This window comes from Falco biarmicus, chromosome 4, assembly GCF_023638135.1.
Source record: "Falco biarmicus isolate bFalBia1 chromosome 4, bFalBia1.pri, whole genome shotgun sequence".
Classification (NCBI taxonomy): Eukaryota; Metazoa; Chordata; class Aves; order Falconiformes; family Falconidae; genus Falco; species Falco biarmicus.
In genome coordinates this window covers 102,781,564-102,806,844 of record NC_079291.1, presented here as the reverse complement: position 1 = coordinate 102,806,844, position 25,281 = coordinate 102,781,564, and the positions used below count along the sequence as shown (strand labels likewise).

Sequence of the window (25,281 nt, the reverse complement as noted above, 5' to 3'; positions counted from 1 at the left end):
GTTACAAAAGACCTTTCAGATCACAGAGTCCAACCGTTAACCCAGCCCTGCCAAGCCCACCGTTACACCCTGTCCCTGAGTGCCACGTCTACACCTCTTTTAAATACCTCCAGGGATGGTGGCTCAGCCACTTCCCTGGGCAGCCTGTTCCAATGTTGATGACCCTTTTGGTGAAGAAATTATTCCTCATATCCAATCTGAACCTCCCCTGGCACAACTTGAGGCAGTTTTCTCTTGTCCTGTCGCTTATCTGGGAGCAGAGACCAAGCCCCACCCCACCCCAGCCTCCTTTCAGGGAGTTGTGGAGAGTGATAAGGTCCCCCTGAGCCTCCTCCTCTCCAGGCTGAACACCCCCAGTAGGGTGCTCATACCCAGCCGCTCCTCGTACAACTCGAGACCCTTCACCAGCTCTGTTGCCCTTCTCTGGGCACGCTCCAGCACCTCGGTGTAGATGAAGATACTTCTTATTGTGGACTGCAGGTACAGATGTGTTAACGCGTTGGCTCTTCTGATAGCGCCAGCTACTGAAATGTAAACAGTTTGGTTTTCTATTCCATCTGTATGGAAAGCTGTCCACCGATAGTATTAAAAGCTAGTTTAGAAATAATAATAATGATACCGTGTTTCAATTGTAGATGGCTTCAAAGTTAGTATTCTTTTCCTGTGCCCATCTTCCTCAAATTAGGACTTGGAGGAGCAAAGCCGGTTGATAGCTGCTTCCAGCAGATCGAACCAGGGCAGCGGAGAAGGACAGTTCGTAGTCCTTAGCAGTAGCCAGTCAGAAGACAGTGATTTAGGAGAAGAAGGAAAGAAGAAGAGAGAATCTGAAGCCTAAAGTTGCCTACTTTATTAAACTTGGACTCCTGGATATATCTGGTGAAACGGCACAAGTTCCACAAGAAGTGAAATGTAAGTGGAAGGGTCTGCTGTGTTTATATAAGAGACTTCACAATGTAGACCCTGTTATGCCTTGATGTTTCTTTCTCAATTAAGGGATTTCCATTTTCATGTCAGTATAATTTCTCTTCTGTATGCCAGATGAAACGTGGTGATGCTTCCATGTTTATTACAAAATTATGTTTTCTCAAGGCTTCTCTGCAGTTACGGAAAAACCTGGGAAGTTTTCCCCTCTTAGCTCTGTACAAGCTCTGTACAATTGCCTGCTCTTGAAGCAGAACTTAAAACTCTCTTGGACCTTGGCAGTACACGGAAATTTGTTGTTAAACTGCAGGATGGAGAACATCTTGCTGGAGACAAAAGTGGACGTCCAAATAAGACAGTACTCAGCTTTACCTGATTTGTTGCACATAACTGTTCTTAGATTTAGAAAGAAAAATCTTTATTAGCATCATTGAGATGTGCAGTAGTTCTAGACAGAAAGATCTTATTTTTTGTTTCACATTGCACTGTGTGATGCTCTTTTGATTTTTTTGGTGAATATAATGCTGAAAGAAGTTTTTCAACAGCAGAAAAAAAATACTGTCAGACCTAGATAGGAGCTGATAAGACGCAGTTGCACTTTGCTGCATGAGGAATGTATCAAGCATTCCTTATCAAATGAGAAAGAACAGTGTATATATTCTTGTAGCACAAGTGCCATGTTCTTGTTTTTTCCCCAGTACATGTAATAAAAAAGCTGTAAGCCTTCGAGTTCACTTTTTATAAAACATGATTAGAGTTGCAGGAACGTCTTGAATTTCATAATTTGAAAAATCTTCTGACTATGTAAATGCCTTGCCACCAGTACACATTTACTGAAAACGAGTTGAGGCTCTCCAAGTCTTTTTATGGAAACTGATTTTGCAAACAGAATTTACTAGTTCTTAAGTAAGAGACTATACTAATCCTACATACTAGAGTCAATCCCATAATGCGTTTTTCAAAGCAGTGTCTGTTTATAGCTTGTAATCTGAACTGTGTTCCATACCCTGTGTAATATTTATTTTGTATAGTACCAAGAGTGCATTCACCTTTTGATCCAGAAGAGAAAACTTGTTTGAAGAGAAATATTTATTTTTGCACTAATTACTATAAATACTAAAATCCAGTGGAACAGAAGATATCTCTCTAATAGTGGCATGAAAATAACAGGAAATATAGAAAGAGAAGAATATACTTATACTCCAAGTTATAATATAACAGTTACGAGTGTTTTACAGTTCGTTGCAGGGCATTTCTGGTGTTCAGGAATGGAAGCAATTTTGTATCTCCCCATCAGCTGGTGACAGCCCAGCCCTTCGCAGCCGGAGTTGCTCAGTGCTGGTAGAGTGAGGGAGGAATCTCAGGACCTCTCTGCCGGGTGGCTGTAGGTACGCCGAGCAGCAGTATCCTTAGCTCCCCTCGCACCGGAGCGGCCCCGTGCTGGCCTGAGGAAGCGGTCTCCTCCTGCCCTCCATGCTGGAGAGGCACATTTTTGTGCAGAAGTTGGCTGGATCTGGCCCCGTCGCAGTGGGAACGGGGAGCCGCGCCTGCCCTTGCAGCGCTGGGCAGGACCAAGAGCCTGCCGCGCTGGGGCGGCTGCTGCAGGAGCTGGAGCAGCTCTGCGGGCGGGTGGGACTGGCACCCCGAGCAGCCACAGAAGGGGTCACGGTACCCCGGCCTTCCCAGGGAGGGGCAGCCTGAGCAGCAGAGAGGCTCCGGGTTCTCTTTCCGAGTCAGTTAGCAACTCCTGCTCCAGTACGTTTTTCATCCCAGAGTAGCCAGTCACTTGCAAAAATACCTGCTTTTGCTGTTGCCCGTATTTGGCTAGCAGACTGTCACGTGGACCACACAAATTTAAGGCTTTTTTCTAAAAAAAGTGACATTTTTATTTCATCTATAGTCATCTTTTCTCAGCTCTCAAGAGATGGTTTTTATTCTTGCCAACAAAAATGTACAGAGAGGCAGCAAATCAAATTTTTTCCCTTTTTGTGCCTAAATCTAGGCTTACAGATAGTTGCGTGGCAACCAGTTTGTCTCTGCAAATTGTTCCAGTTCATTTTTCTTTCTGTTTTTTTGTTCGTTTTTACTCAGTGATATTTCTGTTTTCTATCAAAATAATGTGACAGCATAGCTCAAGGTTACTGTGTCTTACCGTATCTTCCTCAAGTATGTGCTGAAAATGAAGTAGTTCTGAAACAGCACAGGAAGAGTATGAAATCAGTGACTTCCAGTTTCTAGAATCTCATCGGCCAGTTTGTCAGCATGGGAGTGATTGCGGTCAGCACCTCAGCTGTGCCAACCCCAGCTCTGTGCGGAAGACGGTGACTAGATTAGCTGTCTCATCAAAAAATTACACATTTCTGATGTGTAGCCTGTTTTACATTAGCCTTATTGAAGATGTGTCAGAAAATTGAATTACTCAATATTTTTTTTTCTTGAAACCTTGAAAGCTACTGTTTTAGACCTGCATCCGCAAAGAAGAGGAAGAAAGCGGGAGAAACAAGTAGGCAGATGAATTTACTGTCATGGGTTTTTTCAGATTTAGCACTACGTTGACTGTAATTACTCCATTTGCTTTTCAGGCTCTCTATCTATGCCATTAAATCTAGTTTTCTATAACAGACAGCACAGGAGTGAAGTGCATTTCATTTGTATTGGATGATTGTCATCTTAACCACTAAAAAAAAGAGGAAATGATTGCAGAGAGCAGTTAAAGAAAATAGGTTGCTATGTATAAATGAAACTGTGCGTGTGTGTGCTGATTTGGAGGAGTTTCACTGGCATAAAATAGCAGAAAGATATAAAAGCATCTGGGAGGGTGATGGAAGCTGCGAGACCAAATGGCAGGTCAGAAGAGATGAGGAGGTTAAATAGGAACGTGCGATGAATTAGCGGTAGGGTGAGAATCACTGGGTTTTGCTTAAGAGGGGGAGCAGCTGGCTCTGTAATTAAATTACCTCAAGGGAAAGAACAGCTGCTGAGGTTTGTCTGTGCCCTGCTCCCCCCAATAAAAATGGGGACCTTTTTCCCTGTGAGCTTTAGAACTACTTCATTGGAAAGCTCTGTTGATTACAGAAAAAACCCAGAGTGCTTAGTATTCTCCATGAGAGTACAACTTCTCATGTGAACACCTCGCGTTCTCCTGGGAACTACTGCAGTAGGATTTCACCACCAGAGCGTTTTATTATTGTAAGTAAATTACTGGATGGTTTCCTTTCCTGTAATATATTTCTCCCATTTAGTATTTCCTGTTGCCTTTTACTTACAGACTGATCTTTCAAGCACTTCTAGCTGAAGCTGTACTTTGCTTCATGTGCATCTGTTATTACTTCAGACACTCCTGAAAATATTCTTTCAAGTACGTGATTTTAAAGAGATTTGCATAGGTGCTGAATCAGCAGTGTTGCGTAGGACTAACTTTTTATGTTGCTAATTGCAGCTTCATAGTTACTGCCACATATTTTCCCTTAGGTAAGGGGAGGTTAAGTTTATTACACTATGTAGATTTATAGAATGCAGACCAAGCGAGTCTTGCTGTCAGTCGTTTCAAGCTACATACATTATTTATGTATGTAATGGCATGAATATAAAAATATATGAAGTGTGCTTATAGGTATGCATTTTATTGCATTATAGATAATGCCTAGCACTCCTCCATGGCCACTGATAGATTTCTCCAAGTTTAAATCAGAGAGCAATTTGAGAGTCATATACAACTTAGCCATGTATAACTGGTTACAAGCAAGTAGTGTAAACTAAATTTGATAGTCTATTACTTCCTTGATCTATTTAGGTTTGAAATTGTATCAAGACAATTTACTATCTAACAATAAAGTAATATTTAAGAGTTAAGGAACATTCCTCCTCTACAGTGCTGTCCGATTTCATCTTTATATGGATGTAAACCCTGAGCTGAAAATCCTGAAACAGCTGAAGCTATTTATGAAGATACAGTTTATGTACATTGATATAAAGAAGCAAATTTGACTGTGCATGTGCTTAAGGTAAATTCTGATGAAGTAGTTGCCAGAGTTTAGGAGAAGCCAATGGACAAAACTGTGTTATGATATAGTGTCTTGTTGTTTTGGAAATAATTCACATAGAGAAAGAAAACCAGCCTCTGCTTAGTGAATTCAGCAGAGATACTGTCTAGTCTTAACAGCGAGAGCTGATATTTTATATTCTTTCTTGGCGCTATTTTACAAACTTTCTTGCAAGTCAGTTAGTCTCCAAGGCTTTTCTTTTTAACAAAGCAGCAAGTTGATTATTTTTTTCTTTCCCTACTGCCACAGTGGTATCTAAGTTGTCATGACGAGTAAGTCAGTGTGTCATTGTGAATGCACTTGTATTCCTAACAGAGTCTATGTTGCAAGCCAAGAATTTTGTACAGTCTTTCAGGTCATTGTTATAATAGCAGAGCGGTCAGATTCCTACAATGATGCTCTGGATTGGTCCTGTTCTAGTGAAGTGGAAGTGATTTTTGCAATGTTTGCTACTGACTTGCACATTTCCCTGAATAGCCCTATTAAAAACTTCTAATGGCGTACTTAGGTCAACTCTGATTGTTGTGTCTTGGAAAACTGATAGTAAACATAGGCCAGGGCTTCAGTCAGCATTTTGTAGACTAAATAAAAGCTTAAATACAGGAACTTTCTGGGTGGGATTTATATTGATGCAAAAACCTCCTGAGTTTTTCATAATACTGACTTCCAGGAAGTACCATTATTGGCAACAGGATGCGTTCCCTTCTGTTAAACAAAAACAACGGTTATATCCCTCTGTTGTCAAAGCGGATCTCGGTTCTCTTCATTCTAATCATATTAGCCGGACAGCCACCCTCGGAGAATGTTACTGTACCTGGGAATGGCGGTAACTTCTGCAACAATCAGAAACTGAACATTAGAAGGAGAAAATAATCCTTCCTGTTGCCGCTGGCTGCTGAGTGCACAGGTCGTGGTGACAGGACAGCGTGTAGCACCCTGCAGCGCTGTGGTTACGATCACTGTCAGAGTTCGTATGTACAGAGGCTCTACCAGCACAACCACTAACACGGGTGTTGATGCATATCTGCACAGGCTTCGTTAGTTTATTCTAGGAGATAAATACCATGAAAAAAGCAATGGGTCATAATTACATTATGGTTAAATCTGTATTTTATAAGGTTTGTAGGTTTTTCTGGGGAAAAGCAGACTTTTGAACTATGTAACTTCTGTGATAAAGATGCATGTATAACTAGAAAAAAAATAATCTATGCTAACTTGATAATGAAGGAATAAATACTACTTATGCCAAGCGTGTTGATGAACTTCTTTTTTTTTTTCTTCCTAAAAATACGGACTGACATCTGCAGTATTTTTAGAAAGAACGGGCATGCTCTCAGTCTGTGGCTGCTACGTAACGCTTCCCAGGAAAATGGTGACTGCTGACAGATAGCGCTCCAAAAGCCTACGCTCCAGCTAATGAAGAGAAACTCCCAAAATTGCAAGCATGCCTTGGGAGAGCACTGTACAAGGAAAACCTAGTTTTAGAGAGAGTAATCGCAATGGACTATGGATGAGACATAGCAGTACCTGAGAATGAGGTGCAGAACCAATAGTCTTTCAGAAATCGTGCTGCCTTGCTGAAACATGGGTATTTCACACTAGCTGCTGTGGTGAGCAGAGGTTTCTACAGCTGTTAGTCCTATTCCAGTGCTTAGAATGTGGGATTGCTTAATTGGGTGAAGGAAAAAAAGAATCTACTTAACCTGCTCTTCAGAACTTCACTGTAGGACTTCACAAATAAAAACCACTTAGCAAAAGAAAGGGAAGTACAAGAGAAAAAAAGAACTATGTCCTTTCCTGGTTTTAGTTAAAGGTCAGGGTTTTAACTAAACCCTGCATTTAGCCCTGCGATGGTGTGTGTGTGGGTAGCGTTATTTGTTACAACAGGCTTTAACTTAGCAATAACACAAGGTTTGCAGCCCTACACTTTACAGTTCCTGAACTTTTCACACTAAGCATTTAAAATACTGTTGTTGTAATTTTCAGATAGTTTATATTCCACTAGGTATGTAGAATGGGATTACCAATACTTACATTTTGGGCTTCTCCCCATTTTCTTCAGGGGATGAGAAGGAAATGCTGGTATTATTAATAAAATCCCAAAAGAAAGAAGCAGCTGCACAAAGTCTTACCCACATCACCATTCCCTTCATAATACAGAATAATTACGTACAGTTGAGGTTGTAGGTTCCTATAAAGTTTTCCTGTCCATAAAGATCGTATTCCTTGTACAGTATGTAGTCTTTCAAGCAGTTTGGCAGTGGAAGGAAGCTCATGAAGACAGGACAACGGAGACGCAACCGGCCCATGCAATCCCGTATCTTCAGACGACAAAGATGCTTCAGAGAGCGAGGATTTGCTAGAAATGAGAAGGTGAGACTGATATTACTAAATTATTGTTAATTTTTGTTCAATTTATTCATTCAGTACTCTGCTACCTTTCAATTTTGCTGTGTATTCGTCTTGTGAATAGACAGATTAAATGAATGTGGCTGTCCCTGGACAATCAGACCTGTCAGGGTCCAGCCTTTTTATCTCAGCCCATATATCTCAGAGTTACAATCATTGGCTTCTACATCAACAGATTTTGTTTCTGTCAAGTTGGTCAAACGTAAGTTTTAAGTAGTGAAGTTTGGGGAACGTACTTTTAACCCCAAATAACTGGTGCCAGTTTTCTGTCAACCTGAGGGATCTACTAAAAGTAGAATTTTGAGTCACTACTACTTAATCTGTGTACAAGCAAAAAGGATATAGAATTAATCTAGGCTAGAATTAAATCACTCTACTAAAAGAGTGATTTGTTCCATCAGCTTGAGGCAGGGGGAAAGGCGCTTCTCCCCTTGAAGAGGACTGTGTTGTCTACATTGTAATTGGAAGTTCCCAAGTGCTCTACATAAACTGCAGTTACTGTCTATCAGACTTGAGAGAAACTTAGTTCAAATCCTACACGGACTGATTTTTAAGACTTCTCTTACTGTCAAAACCTAACTCTTGGCCTAACAAGAGTGAAGGAAAGCACCAGTCTGAGGTAAAGAAAATGGCAACTAAAATACTACCAACAAAGAAGGCCCCAATCCCAAAACAGCTTGTTTGTTATTTCAAATGTAAACACCAGATACTCACTTAAAATCAAATTGATGTCTGGCCAGAGTTCCTGTTCTTTGAGAACCGCTTCCAGCTTCCAGCAGATATTAACGTGATCGACGTAATCCAACATCACTCGCACTACCTTCCCAGACAGATGCTTCAACCATGACAAGGTTATCACTTCGCAGAACTGATAGAAACAAAATGTTTAATAGGATAATATTCAGGATGATATAATAGGAAAATACTCCTGTAAATTGCTCCCACCTCTGCAGACAAGAGCAATCAAATAAACTTCAGCAAAACGCCCGGAATGAGTGTTCGCTCAGTCAGGGGAGCTGTGGAGGCTGTCACAGCTTGCATTATGCCTCACTAATAGAATGTGAAAATCCGAGAGATGGGTTATTTTGTACTAGGTGCAAAAATGAACTTCAGCAGCTGTATATTTGGTAACCAAGTGCTTAAGAAGCGCTACCACTCCCTAAGTGGAATTTAGACTCGTGTCCTGGTGTGCTGAACCAGGGGACCCACCAGCGCAGTGTGTGCCACACCCCCTTCAGGTTAAAGAAGAATTTATTAGGTTCAAGTGGACTTTACAAACTGCAAAACAAGACGTTGATGGGTGTCTGTAGGAACCTTGTTTTTTCAGTCCAGGTTTGTTAAATAATGCTCAGTGCTTATCACGCCAGCTCCAGGGGGTTGCCTTACAACAGCCTTCCAATATTAGTGTTAGGGTACAAGGATACGGGACCCCCCAGTGAGCTGGCCTGCAAGTCCCTGCTTTTACAGCACGGACAAGACTGCCCCGGGGAGCCCATTCTGTACTGGTTATCAGCATATCATTAGCTTTATTTTCACAATTCAAAAATACTGTTTATGATCATGTGCTGTCATGAACCAGGCTTCATGGCAACATGATTTAATTCTAGTGCCTTGCCTAACCCTAGCTTTATGTGTAAACTGTCCTACAGTTTCAAAACTTCCTTTTCTGACACTGCATTAAATGTATTTTCATTTAGTTTTAGGAAGGATACCAGCAGTAAAACAGTATGTGAAGCCATCTGATAGACTTACCATTGTATCTTTGATAACAGTAGAAGTCCATCCCGCAGTCACATACTGGGAATGCGAACTGTTTCCCCGAGGGCAGTCAAAGCAGCGGTGCACATCGTACCCATAGTTCATCAACATTCTTAACATGACTTCATCTTTCAGAGCGTACTGCAGAGCCGATGGGAAGTGGGTTGTATTCACTCTGCAGAAGTAATTGACATTAGCTCCATGTCGGAGCAGTAGATTCATTAACTCATAGTTGCCCATTCTCAAGGCTATTTGGAGGCAGTTGATGGGATCTTGGTTTGGCAGGGCACCAGCATTCAACAGCAACTGTGTTGAACAGATATCCCCGTTGGAAACGGCAAAGTACAGTGCTGATTTCCGGTGGTCATCGTAGCCTTTACGCACTCTCTGATCCAGCATAAAATTGGCATCAAATCCAGACTGGAGGAGAAACTCGAGGCACTGAGGATGTGCTCCTGCTGCTGCTGAGTGAACTGGACTTATCCCACTTTCTTTAATGGCATCAAAATTGGTAACTGGAACTAAATTTTTTAGAGCTCTGAAGAATTAAAAAAATAAGAATCTCAGAATCTTAAACATACAAGTTCACCCAGCTCGGTGTTTTAATTTCTCTGTATTGCTGGGCTTCAGAATTCATCGTGACTGTATACAATTGTCTTAATCTACCAAATCAGTACCGTGGCATGCTGTACCTCTGCACTGACTGGAATTCCTAACAGTTACGTTGTTAGCCAGCGTGGATACTGACTTTACACCTACTACACATAAATACTATTTTATTATGCTATTATTTATGAACAATCCCATTCCTTGCTAGAGGATTCCTGGGTGTCAAGAGGACAGTGTTCTTGCTTAACCTATAGCAATTAGGTAATTAATAGCATATAATATATTGTAACATGAATACATATAATACATACTGTATACAATCATTTAAGTATAATTAATATATTTAAAACATTAACACAGAAATTAAGAATCTTCAGATTCTTAACCACAATGCAACATTCCTAGTATTGAAGACTTGTTTCCCACTTACTGGTTGTGATTTTACTATAAATATCTTTCAGTAATCTTCTGGTATTTAAAATAGGGATAACCCTTATACCCCAAGACTATTTGTTTATTTAGTACGTTTACCTTCCCGTGATGGGGTGGAGATGCGGCATACCGAAAGAGTGAGGATGTCCCAAGAACCTCAGCATCAGACTGGACAGTGTTACTATTTATGACAAGCGGGGAAATACTGTAGGAATCCGTATGTTCATCCTAAAATGATGATTCTGTCCTGACTAGCCTCTTACATTCAGACACAGTAAACTCTTATTTACATGGTCAAAAACAATTCCTTCTACAAAACAACAGATGTGCTGCCTGCTTTAGGTAAGGTAGAGTTAACAAAATCGATATTGCTGATATGACCATTAATTGATTTTTTTTTTTTAGTATATTAACTCACAGAAAGTGTCCTCTATATGCAGCTCTGTGGATGGGCAAATGACCCGAGTGCTTTGGTACGTTGGCATCAGCCCCATATTCTAGTAAAAGACTCAGAGAATCTGGATTTCCTCCTCCTGCTGCTTCAAATAATACAGAAGCACAATCCATCGCCTGTGAAAGAACATCTGCACCTGGAAAGAAGCATCAAGGATTTCCACAGTAGTCACTGTAAATACCCAGCAGTAATTAGTGTCTCCCATCCTCCAGTGACAGGGTGTTGTGAATTCTGTTCTTCACCAAAGAAAATCCCTAGGGGCATAAACCTTCTTGTTGGATCCATGATTTTAGATCTGTTTATGCAATCCTGGGAACGAGAAGGTCCCAATTGCTTTGAACACAATTACACAGTAGGACTTGCTGCTAGAACTGGGCAAGCAAAGGGTTTGGCTCTTATTCATAAAAACAATTGGGTATTGGCTTACATATAATGCATTTCAATTCTTCTACTTTACAAAGACCAGACATGAGAGAACCCAGCACCAAAACAGTTCATACAATCCAGTTCCAGTGTTGCTGAGCCATCATATAAAATTCCTCACCATCAATGTTGTCAGGCCTTCCCTAAGATGACCTGTCTACATTGCATTTAAAACCAATTTCAACTACTCCCTACAATATTTATATATTATTTGAATATTATGAATATGTAGTCTTTATCAGGCCTTCACTTTACATCACAACAATCCTCTTGGTGCAGACAGCATTTAATTTTCTTCAGTAAGGGAAGTTACTTCTGCTGTTATTTCTGCAGGCATATCTTACAATAACCAGTTTTAATCTAGTCAAAGAACTTTCAGAAAATAATAGAAATGTGTGCAAATAGGCTTACTACTTTAGCAGAAATATATATCTTATAACATGAAATTTAGATACTAGGGGAATTCTTTGGACTGACCTCTGCTCACGAGATTTGGGAGTCTAATTCTTCAAATAAATCAAGATGCCATCCAAAAATGCAAACAAAATATCTCCTGCAAGGCATCCAATTTCTTGTACATTTGCAAAGCATTCACTGATGACTACTACAGTTTGCTACAAGTCATCTCTAAAAATGTATTTTATATATGTTTGGATCCATTTACACTACAGGCTATATACCCAGTAACATGGTAACAGTTCATTTCTGTTCAGTAATGCAAAGTTTTACTGGCTACTAAGCTAAGAACAGTTTTTCCCCTCTCCATTTAGGAATAATGTTCTCTGGTGGAAAGAGGCTTCACTTGGTCCCACGTGGGCTTTAAACGTTTCGGTGCTAGCACACATGGCTGACAGTTGCTGCTCACTTGACCACCACCACTGAACCTACATGTTACTAAATCCTTCCACTGAGTTGTAAAACAGAACCACAGAACAGCAGAGGATGGAGAGGACCTCTGGAGATCATCCAGTCCCTGTCCTCAAGCACAGTCAGCTACAGCAGGTTGCCTAGGACAGCATCCAGTCAAGTTTTTAGTATCTCCAAGGATGGAGACTCCAGAACTTCTCTGAGTGACCTCCTCCAATGTTTAACTGTCCTCACAGAAAAGAAGTGGGTTTTTATGTTCAGACAGTATTTGCTGGGTTTCAGTTGGTGCCCATTGCCTCTTGTTCTGTTATGAGCAGCACTGAGAAGGATCCGGTTCTGTCTTTACATCATCCCATCAGATATTTATAACACTGGCAAGACAGACCCCCACCCTGAGCTTTCTCTTCCTATAACATCCTATATAATAAAGTCTCACCTTTTTGCAATAAGAGCTCCATGATTTCTGTATGTCCAATCTGCGCAGCCAGCGCTAGAGGTGTGAGCCCATATCCGCTGCGAGGGTCGGGATCTGCTCCAGAACGAAGGAGCAGCTTTACCAGATCCTTCCTGCCTAGTCTGGCTGCCTCGTGTAAAGCAGTCCTCTTGTGGACACACTGCAAATTCACTTTTGCACCAGAATTTATCAACAAGGAGGCAATTTCATACGAATCTTGTTTAATTGCTGTAAGACAATAGCGAAGTATTAGCCAGAATTTTTGTTATTCAACACTACTCTATGCACTATGGCTTACGTTATGTGGCAGCCCAGGAAAGCCTGAGCTGTTCCTGGCAGTGTTATTTATACAGGGAGAAACGTCACACTACAGTGAAAGGTTTAACTTATCAACAAGTCTGTTCTTTGTTTCCAGGATAGCATTAACTATACAAATGAAAAACGGTATGGTTATCTCTTTTTCTCTGTAATCCTCTGTTGGGTTTGGTAAACGCAACAGAACGCGGCTTTCCTTGCCACTAGATGGAGATCACATACAGGGACTTGCTGCAGGCAGGAGCCCACTCTAATGCTCGTAAACGCTTACCATAATATGAAACAACGTTTAAAATGACTGTGTCATACGCCTTCTTAGCTTAATAAGCCTGATCTGTTAAGTCAATAAGGATCTTAAAAGAGTAATTTGCATTGGCTTCAGTGGATGGAGTGAGCAAGCAACACCTTTCCCTCCTCTCTTTGATCTTCTAGGCTGCGTGGGTTAGAACATCTGCTTGGAAGACCATCGACAGCACTGTAACCTCTGATGTCCCATTATCTGCAACCTACATGGCTGCTTTAGATAAATCCCATATATCCCCTTCTTGGGGGATGGTGCATTTTAATATAGTGCGCTTCAAAAATATTCAGGAACTCTGCATCTTTTCTAAGCAGGTAGCCCCCACTAGAAGGTTTAGTCATTTCAAAAGGATGGCCTGGGGGGTCCTACAGATGGTTGGTAGGCTTTTTCCTCTTCCTTTAACCACAGTTTTGAAAAAAACACCCTTCCAATATGGAAAAACATGAAGGTTTGTCCAAGAAACTTACAGTACTCCTTTAGAACTCAGACAATGAGAACATGCGTTCCTTTTTTTTTGGCTAGGACCCAGTAAGAATAGCAGCATCATAGCCCAGATTGAAGGAAGTGAATTAAATAAACATAGAAATTTTTTAAAAACCATCCTGGCGAAATATAGTTCTTAACAAACCAAGAATTACAGTTCTCGTGCAGGATCAAATTAAAATGGCATTCATGCTACGTGTGATACTAGGTATGTGACCTTGTTGTTCAATTAAAAAAATTCACAGAGAAGTGAACCAAGAATTTGGGCCTGGCTAGTTTCTTCACGTGTCGTACTTGGATTAATTCCAACAATGCCTGAATAGGGACAAACACTGTTTTGCGTTCTAAGTACTGCAGATAAATCTGGCTGGTTTGCTACAATTTTTGAAAATCAAAACTAATTACCACAGGTTTTGGAGAAAGAGAAGCTAGTAGAATGAGACAGATACCATGTAAGCAGAGAATATGAATGTTTTATGCCTGCAGGAATGAAGAACAGTAATAGCCTGAAGAAGCAGGAGCTGGTTATCTGGCACTGCTGTATAAATGAGGCTAAGGAAAGCAGAGGAAGACACTCTGCACTTCATGGAGAAAGCTAGCTGATTCTTTGAGGAAAAAGATGCATGTTCAACCTGAACCTCAAACTCTTTGTAACTGAGAGATGGCAAACAGTAGGCACCTGGAGCTCCCTGCATCGGATCTGACTTTGGGGAAGGATTTTTAGCTTCTCGTAGTTCTATGTTTCCCATACTTCAGTAGATCGATAAGCATCACACTTTAAGTAACAAATAATGCTAAGAACTCTGTGGTAACAGTCTCTAACTTGGAATTGTCACATCATTTAAAGCCCTGATACCATCTAAGAAAAACAGACCTGTTCAATACTGAGATTAACATTTTTTTACTCCCTATAGCAAAATATTTTAGATACTGAAGTATGTCAAATTGAAACCTAAAACGTGTAACTGTAATCTCACCCCATTCCCTCACCTCTCCACCCCTAAACCAGGTATTCACCTATAACTAAAGGAGAATCTCCCTCTTCATTCTTAACATTGGGGTTGCAGCCATTGAGCAGGAGAAAGCGGACGTTGTCTGCAAAGCAATTTCTTACTGCCACCACGAGAGGTGTTTCCCCCTTTAGAGTCTTCTGTTCCCATGTAATGGCACGGGAGGCTGAAACACAGAAAAGCAGAACACATTTGAAGCTGGATGATTCATCAAACTGGACTTTGTAAAACTTTCTGGTGGAAAACCAGAAGGACTCTACCTTTCAAAGTTATTTCAAGGATGTTCTTATTTAGTTGTGCTGCAGCTTCATGCACAGGAAGCCAGCCTTGCTGATCTGCTTCTTCAAAAGCTGAACTGTGCCTCACCAACTTCATCAAGGCCTCTTCTTGGCCTGCAGTATTTTAAGACAGACGCATCATATCCTGTTACTCATCATAAAACAAAATGCACGCAACTAATATATTGAGTGCTATTTATCCCACCAGCATATCTAGAATAAACAGCTTGCTTTGTCAAAGCAGTTTTTTCTCAGAGGGTTGTTTAGGTAAATGAAACAATCAATGATTGCGTAGACTCACAAAGCAGTTTGAATTATACTTCGAAAAACCCTTACTTATAATAGAGCGACTAAAATACTTCAAGTACAATTCTCTGTTCCATAGTTCATGGAAGTTTAATGTATAAAGTATCCTAGCGAAACTGTAGGAAAAAATATTTAGGTTGGCAAAAGTAAAATGAAGCTGATTCAACAGGGATGAGACCTATCTCATTATTCCACTTTTACTAAAAATCTTATTGGATCTTTAATCAACACAAGTGATGTTTTCAATTTTATATCTCATTGAGAAACAGCAAAACTTTCTCAGCTGGAAAGCCTGTTTAAGTACAGGCCTGGTTTCTGCTCTTGCTTCTTATCCCATCATTCCTGGGAGAAGGCAGTCTGCCCTTCTGTTAGTTACAACTACAGGGTGAGGAGACAGACTGCTCTTGATCTCTGCTGCTCAAGTTGTACATACATAAGAATTATATATTCATAAGGCCAGACAGCAAGATGACTAGAGTTTAGACACATTCTCTATCGTGTATGGAATATTTATAGCATTTGCTTTTCTAGAAAAGACTTGGTTTCTTGATTCCTACGCCACTAAATATCTCTATAACTATTATGATGTGTGTAAGGATTGAACTGAAGGTTCCCCAGTGCCAGACGACTGTCCAAACAACTGTACTCCTTATGCCCGCTGTTTAGTTATCCCTGTGACCCAGTATATAAATTGATTTTACCACAAAAAGTAGAAGTTTCAGAGAAGACCAAGAGCAGCTCATGTTGGAATACACTATAAAGTTTGGCAGTTAAGGAACAATTCTGGAACACTCTTCAGGTAGAGAAGGGATTTTAATCTGGGTATCTCACAAAGTGGCAAATGCTTTCATGAAGTATCAATTGACTAGAGGCCTTGCCATCCTGTTGCTTATTTTACAAGCAATGCCTGGCATTTCCCCCTAGTTCCAGGAGATGAAGAACTGGAATCTCTAAGAGGAGTGGTGTTTGAACCTATCCCATATTACCATGTTCCTATCTAATGAGTTAGCTTTCAGGTGTCTCATTTTTAGTTGCCTTACTCCTCCCAAGACTACATAAAGAAAAACTCACTTAAATCAGGTGATAAAACACCTAAAATGTAGGCATTGTCAACAATGCAGTTCCCAAGTGATTCCCAGGGGAACAGGCTTAGCGTGGGTATTTGTACTTACCCGTCCGAATTGCTGCAACTATCTTCCCATGTTCTTTACTTGCAATATACTGGAAACTGTACAGAACAAAAGCAAAATGAGAAGTAAAAATTAATGTAAACTTCAGGATATAATTATACTTCAATTTAAACACTCAAGTCTAGACTACATGTTAGATTTCTGTAAGCTACCTAGGCTTTGTCAGGGTTTTTTTAATGCACTAAAACTCTTTTTTGTTGGTCTTCCCGTCCCACTACAAATATTGGACTTTTCACACAAAGGCCAACAATTAAATACTAAAATGAGGGAAAGCTACCATGCCAATCTATTTTTACATCACATACTTATCTTCTTCATAAAGCCTTGTACTCATTTAGATATTGATGTAAAATGTCACCTGAAAGTTTCATACATTCCATATTTTCAAGGAAATGGGTATACGTTTTCAGGGAGAACTCAGAACCAGTGAGCTACCAGTGGTTTCCAGTATTCATGAGACAAGACCAGAGCAAATACAATATACGGAGTCACAAAGGAAAATAAGGTTACCACCTGCTTATGATAATGCCAAGAAAACACCCAAAAGAGTAATAATAACTTACTACCTTTCATCCTCTTTTGCACTGCCACTTGCTTCAACTTTATGCCTATCTTGTAAGCTTTCCTGAATAGCTTGTTGGGTAGGGATTTCATCATCAGAATCATCATCAAACATGTATGTAGAATTATACATAGCCAATCAGCACAACCTGGATCACTTTTTGTAGGGAAACACTGCTTTTTAGTTGGAAGCAGATGTTAAATCTTCAGGTGAAAGCTGGAATAATAGAAATAACAACCACTGTTTAAGTATCAAGAGAAATGAAACATAGTTCAAAATAAATGAATCAGAACTTCTTTATCTCAAGCTCCTGCCTTCTCCCAAGTATTTGAATTTGTACTGCAAAGAGTTATTCTATTTAGAACAGAGTAAAGGTTTTCCATCTCAATAGCACCTGCTAGCTTTTATCTCTGTTCCACAGACTGAACGCATGGAATAGCTACTTGCTCTGGCATTACTTACTAGAAAGCAACAAAAATAAATTAAACTTAGTTTTCAGATAAATAGTCATTCCCTCTTAAGTCTTTTAGACACTCAAATATCATCACAATCATTCTCTGATGTTTCCTTAGTAGGCGAACAGATGTTCAATACGACTCAGAACGTTTTTTCAGTTTGTTTACAGAGGACCTGTAAGTGAAGGGCAAGTGAAGGACATAAAATTTTTTAATAATAGCTTTTGTTCAAATTGTTTCAACAAAGATGTCATTAGGGCCATATCTCATAGTCAGGAAAGTATTGTAATTTGTCCTGTTATGTGCATCAGCCTTTCAACTGTAACAATATCAAACTCCATACTTGAAAAAAAGACCAACTGTACCACCTTATGTACATAATCTACAGCCATAAACTTACGATTCTGCATTCTTCATCAATACATGCCTGCTTTTTTCTAATGCTTGTAAGGGATATATACAAAATACTGCAACAATATATATCCCACTGCAGGCAGAAATAAAACACACTGGTGTAACCACAACGGAGTTTACAAAAATTAAAAAAAAAAGCAAGAGTTCAATTAAAAATATTTTTAACCCTTTAAGATTGTAATACAAACAATGGAGCATATAATTAAATCCCATTGATACTATCTGTTAAGTCTACAAGTTAAAATTTAAGAAGAAATCATTAAAAATTATTGATGATCAAATCAGTCATTAAATAGTATAATCTGTGTAGATGTACAGTTATATGCATAAGCAGTCACACTGTTCCTCTGTATATTCAGCTACATGCTATTAGAGATTAAAATCACAGACGTTCTTTTAGGCTCAGACCTCTCATCTATTTCAGCTTATCCAAACTTCCACTTCTGTCATTCAAAACAGCTGGCCTAAAAAACCCAACCAAAAATACAGGGCAAAGTAAAATACAATGAGTAAGTAAACCAAAGCAAATAAATAAATTGGCAAAATGAACAAGCAAAGCAAAATGAAGGAAGTTGTCAACATGCCCGTTACAGAGTTTGGAATAATTCTAGAAACATCTTAAAGTTGAAGCAGCAGTAATTCACAGCAAACCTGCACCATCTACCTTGTTACCTGACCCATCTAATGTGTGATTGCAAGGCCTTGCTCTGTAATTGCACATGTAGCAAAAAAGAGAACTGTATTAACAAAATATACAGACAAGTAACTGTTAGTATTCAGTTATACCTATAGTACAGTGAGTATATAAACATTTTAAATCTAGGCTATTTGTTTTTGTAAAAAGACTAGTAATTTTCCTGTGAATTGAGAAAACACACTCGTTTTTTCTCACCTTCAGAAAGAGGGAAGACCTCACACTTTGAAGAACTGATTATTAATCTGAAAGTGATATTTTCAGGATTGAAAACGATCTCTGTAGAGCCTATGTCCATTAATAGCTCACTATAAATACCTGATCATAAGATACTCTGGGACTTCCTCCATGTTTCTTTCACATAGTTTAGTTATGTTTTAATAACCTGACCTGACAAATGGTGTCAGCAGAAGAAGGAATTAAAATTCTTTACAAAGGAAAAAGAAAATTCTTTGTAGAAATACCCTTGTGAAAAGTTTTTGGAATAAGAATTTGAGAAGTGTAAGTAGTAACTATTACATTATGGGAAGAAAGTTCTTCAGTGCTTTCCTAAGAGAGTAAACTGAGGATAATGTTATGGGCTTACTTAAAAGAGTAAGACAGCATAAAAAGTAAAATCAATAAAAGTAAACATAAACACGCAAAGAAAACCAAGCAAGAATCCTATTAAAAGTAGCTGTTTCTGATTGCTTTATCACAATTCACATATTAATATAAATAGAAAAACCAAACAAAAGATAAACATACAGAGTCTTTAAAGGGAAAAGCAGTTTCAGAAAGACAGACCTATGCTGAAAACTTATGCTGGTGTAATACAAAATAAGCAGGGAAATGAAGGGCACAGATGCCTAGTCGTAATAGTGACAGTAGGACAGAGTGAGACTTTCATAATTAAGTAAATTCTCCTACTGTATTTTACAGAGGGATCCTTGCAAAGAAATTATGATGGCTGTGTCAATGCAAGGTGGAAATAGTTCTTTGTTAGAGGAGATCTAGGAAGAATGCTTGAGTAATTTTTTTTTTTTTTTTTTTGAGAAAAAAAATGTGGAATCAGTCAAGGAATTGAAACTGGACTGCGTCTCTGGAGCAATAGGGAAGCAGACATTTTACAGCAGATGGTCATAAGGAAGACTTTATCATTTATTCTTCCCAGAGAATTTGGAAAAAAAACCATACAAAAATCAGAATATCTGAATTAAATCCAGAAAAGATGAATTTGCTGAAGAAGGAAGGCATCAGAAGTACCTACTATACATAGTTAACTGATTCTCTTACTACAATTTTCACTGTTGCTATGACAGGACATAGACTATACATAAATCCAGACTGAAATCACAGAATGGTCGGGGTTGGAAGCGACCGCTGGAGCTGATCTAGTCCAGCCCCCTGCCAGAGCAGGTTCACCCAGAGCAGGCTGCTCAGGGTCACAGCCTGGCAGGATTTGAATGTCTCAGAGAAGGAGACCCCGCAGCCTCCCTGGGCAGCCTGTGCCGGTGCTCAGTCACCCTCGGAGTGAAGAAGTTCTTCCTCGTGTCAGATGGAACTGCCTGTGTCTCAGCTTGTGCCCGCTGCCCCTTGCCCTGTCGCTGGGCACCACTGAAAGGATCCCGGCCCCGTCCTCCTGACACTCGCCCTTGAGGTGAGATCCCCCCCAGCCTTCTCTCCTCCAGGCTGAACAGCCCCAGCCCTCTCAGCCTTTCCTCACAAGGGAGATGCTCCATGGCCTCCATAGCCCTCCTCATCATCTCCATAGCCTCCGCTGGCCCCTCTCCAGTAGCTCCCCATCTCTCCTGAACTGGGGAGCCCAGCACTGGGCACAGCACTCCAAACACAGCCTCACCAGGGCAGAGCAGAGGGGGACAATAACCCCCCTCGACCTGCTGGCCATGCTCCTCCCAATGCACCCCAGGGTCCCGCTGGCCTTCTTGCCCCCAAGGCCACGCTGCTGGCCCATGGGCGACCTGCTGCCCACCAGAGCTCCCAGGTCCTTCTCTGCAGAGCTGCCCCCCAGCAAGTCAGCCCCAGCCCGTGCTGCTGCGTGGCGTTGCTCCTCCCCAGGTGCAGGACCTGACGCTTGTCTTTATTGAACTCCATTAGATCCCTCTCTGCCCAACTCTCCAGCCTGTCCAAGTCTTACTGAATGGCAGTGCAGCCTGCTGGTGAATCAGCCATTCCTCCCAGTTTTCCATCAGCTGCAAACTTGCTGAGGGGTACACTCAGTCCCTTCACCCAGGTCACTGATGAGCAAGTTGAACAGGACTTCAGCCAGTTCTCAATCTACCTCACTGTCTGCTCCACTAACTCACACTTCCCGAGTTTACATATGAGTATGTTATGGGAGACAGCGTCAAAAACTTTGCGGAGTTCAAGGCAGACAACATCCATTGCTCTTTTTCATCCACATCCCAACACTTAACACCTACTAGCCTTCCACCCACATGATTCAGCATTCTTAATGCTTCAAGTTCATTGACTGTAATGTTTCTCAAAAAGTGCAGGCTATTTTCATTTTCTATTAAGATATATTTTGTGCTTTCCTACCCATTAACTTTTGGATGAAAAATAGATTGGGCAGCACCTAAACGTATTTATATATAAAAAAAAATCCTTTAACTAGCCCTTTCGTCTAATTCGTAATTATGAATATCTGTGGAAAAAGGGACAGGCCTAGTGCTCAGATGAGACTGAGTCAAGCTAGCAGGCCCAATTTTTAATGTAAAAGTCATAGGTCAGATGCACATGAATTCTGTGCACATTTGGGTACTTTGTTGAGGGTAGAAGCATTGATCTTCCGTAAAAAAGGAATTTATTGTTGCAATTTCTGTTGAATTGTGGGTTGAATGCTCACACTTCAAAGAAATTATACTCACTTGGCTTTATCCAAATGATTGGCATCATATCAAAAGCAACTTGGGATACTGCTCAGCTAACATTTCCCTGGTGAGAGAAAGGAACAAAGCAGTTATTTGTGGCTTGGTGTTAAACCAAAGAGGGGTTCAGTGTATATTTTTTGGTTGTTGCTTGCTTGGGTATTTTTTTTTATTCCTTTTTTTCCACGCATGAAAAGCATTTATTTTGGTGTGTTATTTCAATAATATGAAAAGTTATCACTTAAAATATTTAAACACATCTTGTTTGAGCACCTAAGAAAGCTTTCCAGAACCATGGTAAAACACTTTGTTACTGACTTGGTCCTGTCCCAGCCAGCTCTGTCTAAAAATAATCCATGGATATAAACACCATCTTCTGGTGCAGTATCCTGAGGAATAACCTTCAAGAAATAAGTGTTCCATGTAATTAAACTTTCAAAGCTGTTTGCTTTTTGAGGTATTATGGCAATAGCAAATTTTCAGAAGATCAATCCAAAATGAGCATAATATAGCAATACCTTTCTTTCAGTACTACTTTTATACAAAACTATAAAGATAACAGATTTATGTGTGTTTCCTAATTACCTTTACTGTGGGTTATAAAATAAGGCTTTAATCACACAGACAAATATGTACTCTATAGGCTGTTTCATTGAGTGGAGCTCCAGGTCCAGTGACAGAACTACCTTAAATTTACCTCATTTAAGGATGTTATTTAACATGCCTACCTTACCAAAGAAATAAATGTTTGTTGTCAAATTGCAGTGAGTTAGTTGCAAAATGAACCTTCCAGGTTCAGGATTTACTTACTACATCTCACCACAACATCAGGACTTGGATTAAGAATATATGCATTTATAATATATCTCTACCTGAAATTCATATCCCAGAAGGTCAATAGGGATCCTGGTCTTCCTAGCATAGTTTTGCATAGCTCCAGTTAAGAAAGCTGGAGTAAAATAAAATCCCGACAGCTGAAAAAACATGGGCTTCCCTAATTCATACCAATCCTGGAAACAGGAAAATGACACACTGAATAATCACGGACAAATCCCATACTGTTCGACTATCTTCTACATAACTGTACTCAGAAAACCTAAGTGAAGTCTATATCACTCCTTTCCCAATACTCCATCAATGCAAAGGACAAATTACATGAAAAAAATATATTAAATAATTAGTAGTACTGTCTCTTGTACATTACCTGCAAAAATTTCACCTTTCTAGAAAATCTAGACTGTAGCTCCCTAATGGTTTTAGACTTTGGTATGAATCAAGACTAATTCTTAAGAGCACACAGATCACAAGAACATCATTAGAAAGTTTTATAATCATATTTCTGCTTCTATAAACTCCTGTAGATTACCTGCAGACAACTATCACAAGTTTTCATATAATGTAATAGATAACACCTTTGAACTAAAATTTCAGTTGGAATAAAAAGTTGTTAAAGGTCCTAAAAGAATCCTTTATATAGATGTGTGTTTCACACACAATAAAAATCTGTAAAACATAAAAATGCCATCTGATAGCTTCATAACTGTAAGAGCCTGAAGTGGACTGTGGTATCTGGACCCTGCAATTTACAAAACCTGAATCCTATCACTAAACATGTAAAGAATGAGGATTTCTGTGCAGTTCTAAACCCATTTCTTACAAATCCTTTATTAGCCAGTAACAGGACAACACAATACACTGTTAAAAACAATATTAAAACTTTATCCAAGGGCACCGCAACTCCTAAAAAGAAAACTTTCAAGTAACTACATACACAAATCTCTAAAGTGTTACATCTCTTAAATTTCACAGGAGCTGGATATAAAGATTCTACTCCTGCTTTCAATTACATTGCCTCTACAGAAGCTACACTGTCTCTAGATATTTAGATTGCTTTTTTGTAAAAAGTGAAAACTTGTTTGGATTTGAAAATTAAACCTTTTTGTCACCTAGCAATGTCTTGATTTGTCAACAATGATCCCATTGTCTACAGAAAATATGTCAGTTGGCAAACTAGCAATAGTCCAGGCTCTCACTCCTATTGGGTCACCAAGAGTCTTACTCAAAGACAAATTATCAGAACAAGAGATATTTTTCTCCTGGAAGAAACCCCCATTTGTCATTATTCCATGTTTCTTTACACCTTTTATTAAATGCCACTTCAATACAAAGTAGCAATGTGCTTTTCCTTTTAAGAGTTTGAACTAGGTCAAGTATAAGTAAAAATTTCAATATCCAACTACATTCCCCCCCAGAATATTTACTCTCTCTCCAATTTTGTAGGATTTGTCCAGGTTTTTGTACATCTGAACGTGGGGGGTTTTGTTACATAAACTTAAGACAATGTACTACCTTAAGAAGCTCACACACAGCTGGAATTCATCTCACGACTGTATCTTCCATCCACTTGATACAGTAATTCAATGCTGATTTGTTACTGTTTAATGTCCCAGTCACAATCAGTGACTTCAAATCACTTGATTTATGTATGAATCATCGTATTAGTATGTTGGGTCTGTCCATTTGCAAGCAGCATAATCAACCATTTAATTAACATCAAATATGTGCCGGTTTAAGTTAATATAGATATATTTTTTTAACATTATACATAACTGCATTTTAAAGTTAAGTCTTTCACTTTAAGGCAAAATCAACAAAAATCTGAGATTTTATTTAAGCAATAAGCAAGCCTTACAAAGTCAACGATGTGCTCTCATTTCTGACATGCTGCTTTAGAGTAAATTCACTGATTTAATTAAATTCAGATTTACAGAATATTGGATCAGCAGATCTTATCCCATTATCTTAATGAGTTTTAGTAGGCTAATATTAAATAAATATTAAATAAATGACAGCGGATTTTTGAAGCCTTTTTCAGCAGTCTAAAAAAAAAGCAAATACTTGTTTAAATCTAAGATAACCTTCTAACCTTGCACAGTTTGCTCCAATCTTTGGTACATTCTGGTCAAAATACAGCACCAAAACATGCTATCATGCCAGCTGGTGTCGGAACATCTCCTGTCAAATGATCATATGTGTATGGAAGATCGTTTGCAGCGTTATGCTACCTATGAGAAACAGACGATACAGAAAATGTGGTGCTGAAACCTCCACAGTAATGATATTGACAATAAAAATCAATCTTTTTTTGTTGCTACCGTACCTGCAGGTGGGGAATAAGGGCACGTTGCCCACGCGCAGCCCCACCGCCATTTCAAGCGGCAGGGGCACCCTTGCGCTTGGTACGATACTACACCACTCATATATTCCTGTGATTTAAAAAAAAAAAAAGCAAAGAGTTGGAAAAAATTTTAAGTTTCAGTCTGCCACAGGGCCTAATATAACCTGAGCAAGTCCGCGGTCTCTGCTCCAGCATTCTGCCTGCGTGTAAATTCCTCGCTACAGATCACAGCAAGAACACCTAAGAAACTACAACAGCCTCACGCATCAGGTAGCTGCTGCTAAGCTTGCACATTTTGTTGGATTATAAATGGAAATGTAAAGAAATTCCAAAGATTTACTGCCCACTTGGCCACATTTGACAAAGAGACATTAAAATCCCGATTTTGCACCTGTGTGGGCAGAGCCCCACGAGCAAGAAGAGCTGCAGAGAACATCGGTCCCGTTTTCTAAAGCCCTGGGCACCTTCCCAACACATTTTCACAGCCCAGGGCTATCTAAGTTCCCAGTTTCAATCCAGACACAAAACGTTTTCTCACAGAAAACAAACGCAGACACCCGAAACAAAGAGATTTATGCGCAGGCAGCGCGCACTCCGCCGCGCCCAGCGGGAAGCCAGCCCCGCCGCAGCGGACGCGACGCCTTCCTGAGGAGACGGGGCTCGGCCGCCAAAGGGAGAGCCCCATCGTGCCCGCCCGCCGCCTCGCTGAGGCCGCACCGCCGGGTTAACGGCTGGGAAGGCAGCCAGGCACCGCCGCGGGCGCCGCTGGCCGCCGCCGGGCCGCCCCTCAGTGGCGCAGAGGCCCCGCCCCGCCCCGCCCCGCGCGGTGGCTGTTGGGAGCGCGGTCCCGCCGCC

The 25,281-nt window shown here is 40.1% G+C and overlaps 2 protein-coding genes across 4 annotated transcripts in view; one reads left to right on the top strand and one right to left on the bottom strand.

Moving 5' to 3' along the window:
• The window catches only part of APPL1 (adaptor protein, phosphotyrosine interacting with PH domain and leucine zipper 1), a 32,403-nt gene extending 26,190 nt beyond the window's left edge, over nt 1-6,213 (top strand). The window contains exon 22 of the mRNA XM_056336998.1: nt 686-6,213. Coding sequence (XP_056192973.1) covers nt 686-835 — 150 coding nt within the window. The 3' untranslated portion in view covers nt 836-6,213. The remainder of the gene's footprint in view (nt 1-685) is intronic.
• Nucleotides 6,214-6,748: 535 nt separating this feature from the next.
• Nucleotides 6,749-25,225, bottom strand: ASB14 (ankyrin repeat and SOCS box containing 14). Of its 3 annotated transcripts, XM_056337001.1 has the most exons (13): nt 24,818-25,225; nt 24,409-24,514; nt 24,175-24,313; nt 21,249-21,315; nt 16,820-17,031; nt 16,236-16,291; nt 14,740-14,871; nt 14,487-14,645; nt 12,353-12,598; nt 10,591-10,762; nt 9,126-9,669; nt 8,088-8,241; nt 6,749-7,323 (listed from the first exon to the last, which is right to left on the bottom strand). In XM_056337001.1, the coding sequence occupies exons 5-13, from the start codon at nt 16,945-16,947 to the stop codon at nt 7,130-7,132; spliced, it is 1,785 nt and encodes a 594-aa protein (XP_056192976.1). In that variant the 5' UTR covers nt 16,948-17,031; nt 21,249-21,315; nt 24,175-24,313; nt 24,409-24,514; nt 24,818-25,225; the 3' UTR covers nt 6,749-7,129. The 3 variants fall into 3 exon arrangements, with proteins under 3 accessions (XP_056192976.1, XP_056192977.1, XP_056192978.1); XM_056337002.1 differs by lacking the exon at nt 21,249-21,315; XM_056337003.1 differs by lacking the exons at nt 24,409-24,514; nt 24,818-25,225 and having other exon boundaries at nt 24,175-24,390.
• Nucleotides 25,226-25,281: the final 56 nt, after the last annotated feature.

Bases quoted from the DNA above. Each gene is read 5' to 3' on its own strand.
- ASB14 (XM_056337001.1), bottom strand. From the start codon at position 16,947: ATGTATAATTCTACATACATGTTTGATGATGATTCTGATGATGAAATC. The intron at 12,599-14,486 runs GTGAATACCTGG...ATTGTCTTACAG, and splicing joins AGATTCTCCTTTAGTTATAG to CAATTAAACAAGATTCGTAT. The intron at 10,763-12,352 runs GTGAGACTTTAT...GCTTCTTTCCAG, and splicing joins GGAGCTCTTATTGCAAAAAG to GTGCAGATGTTCTTTCACAG.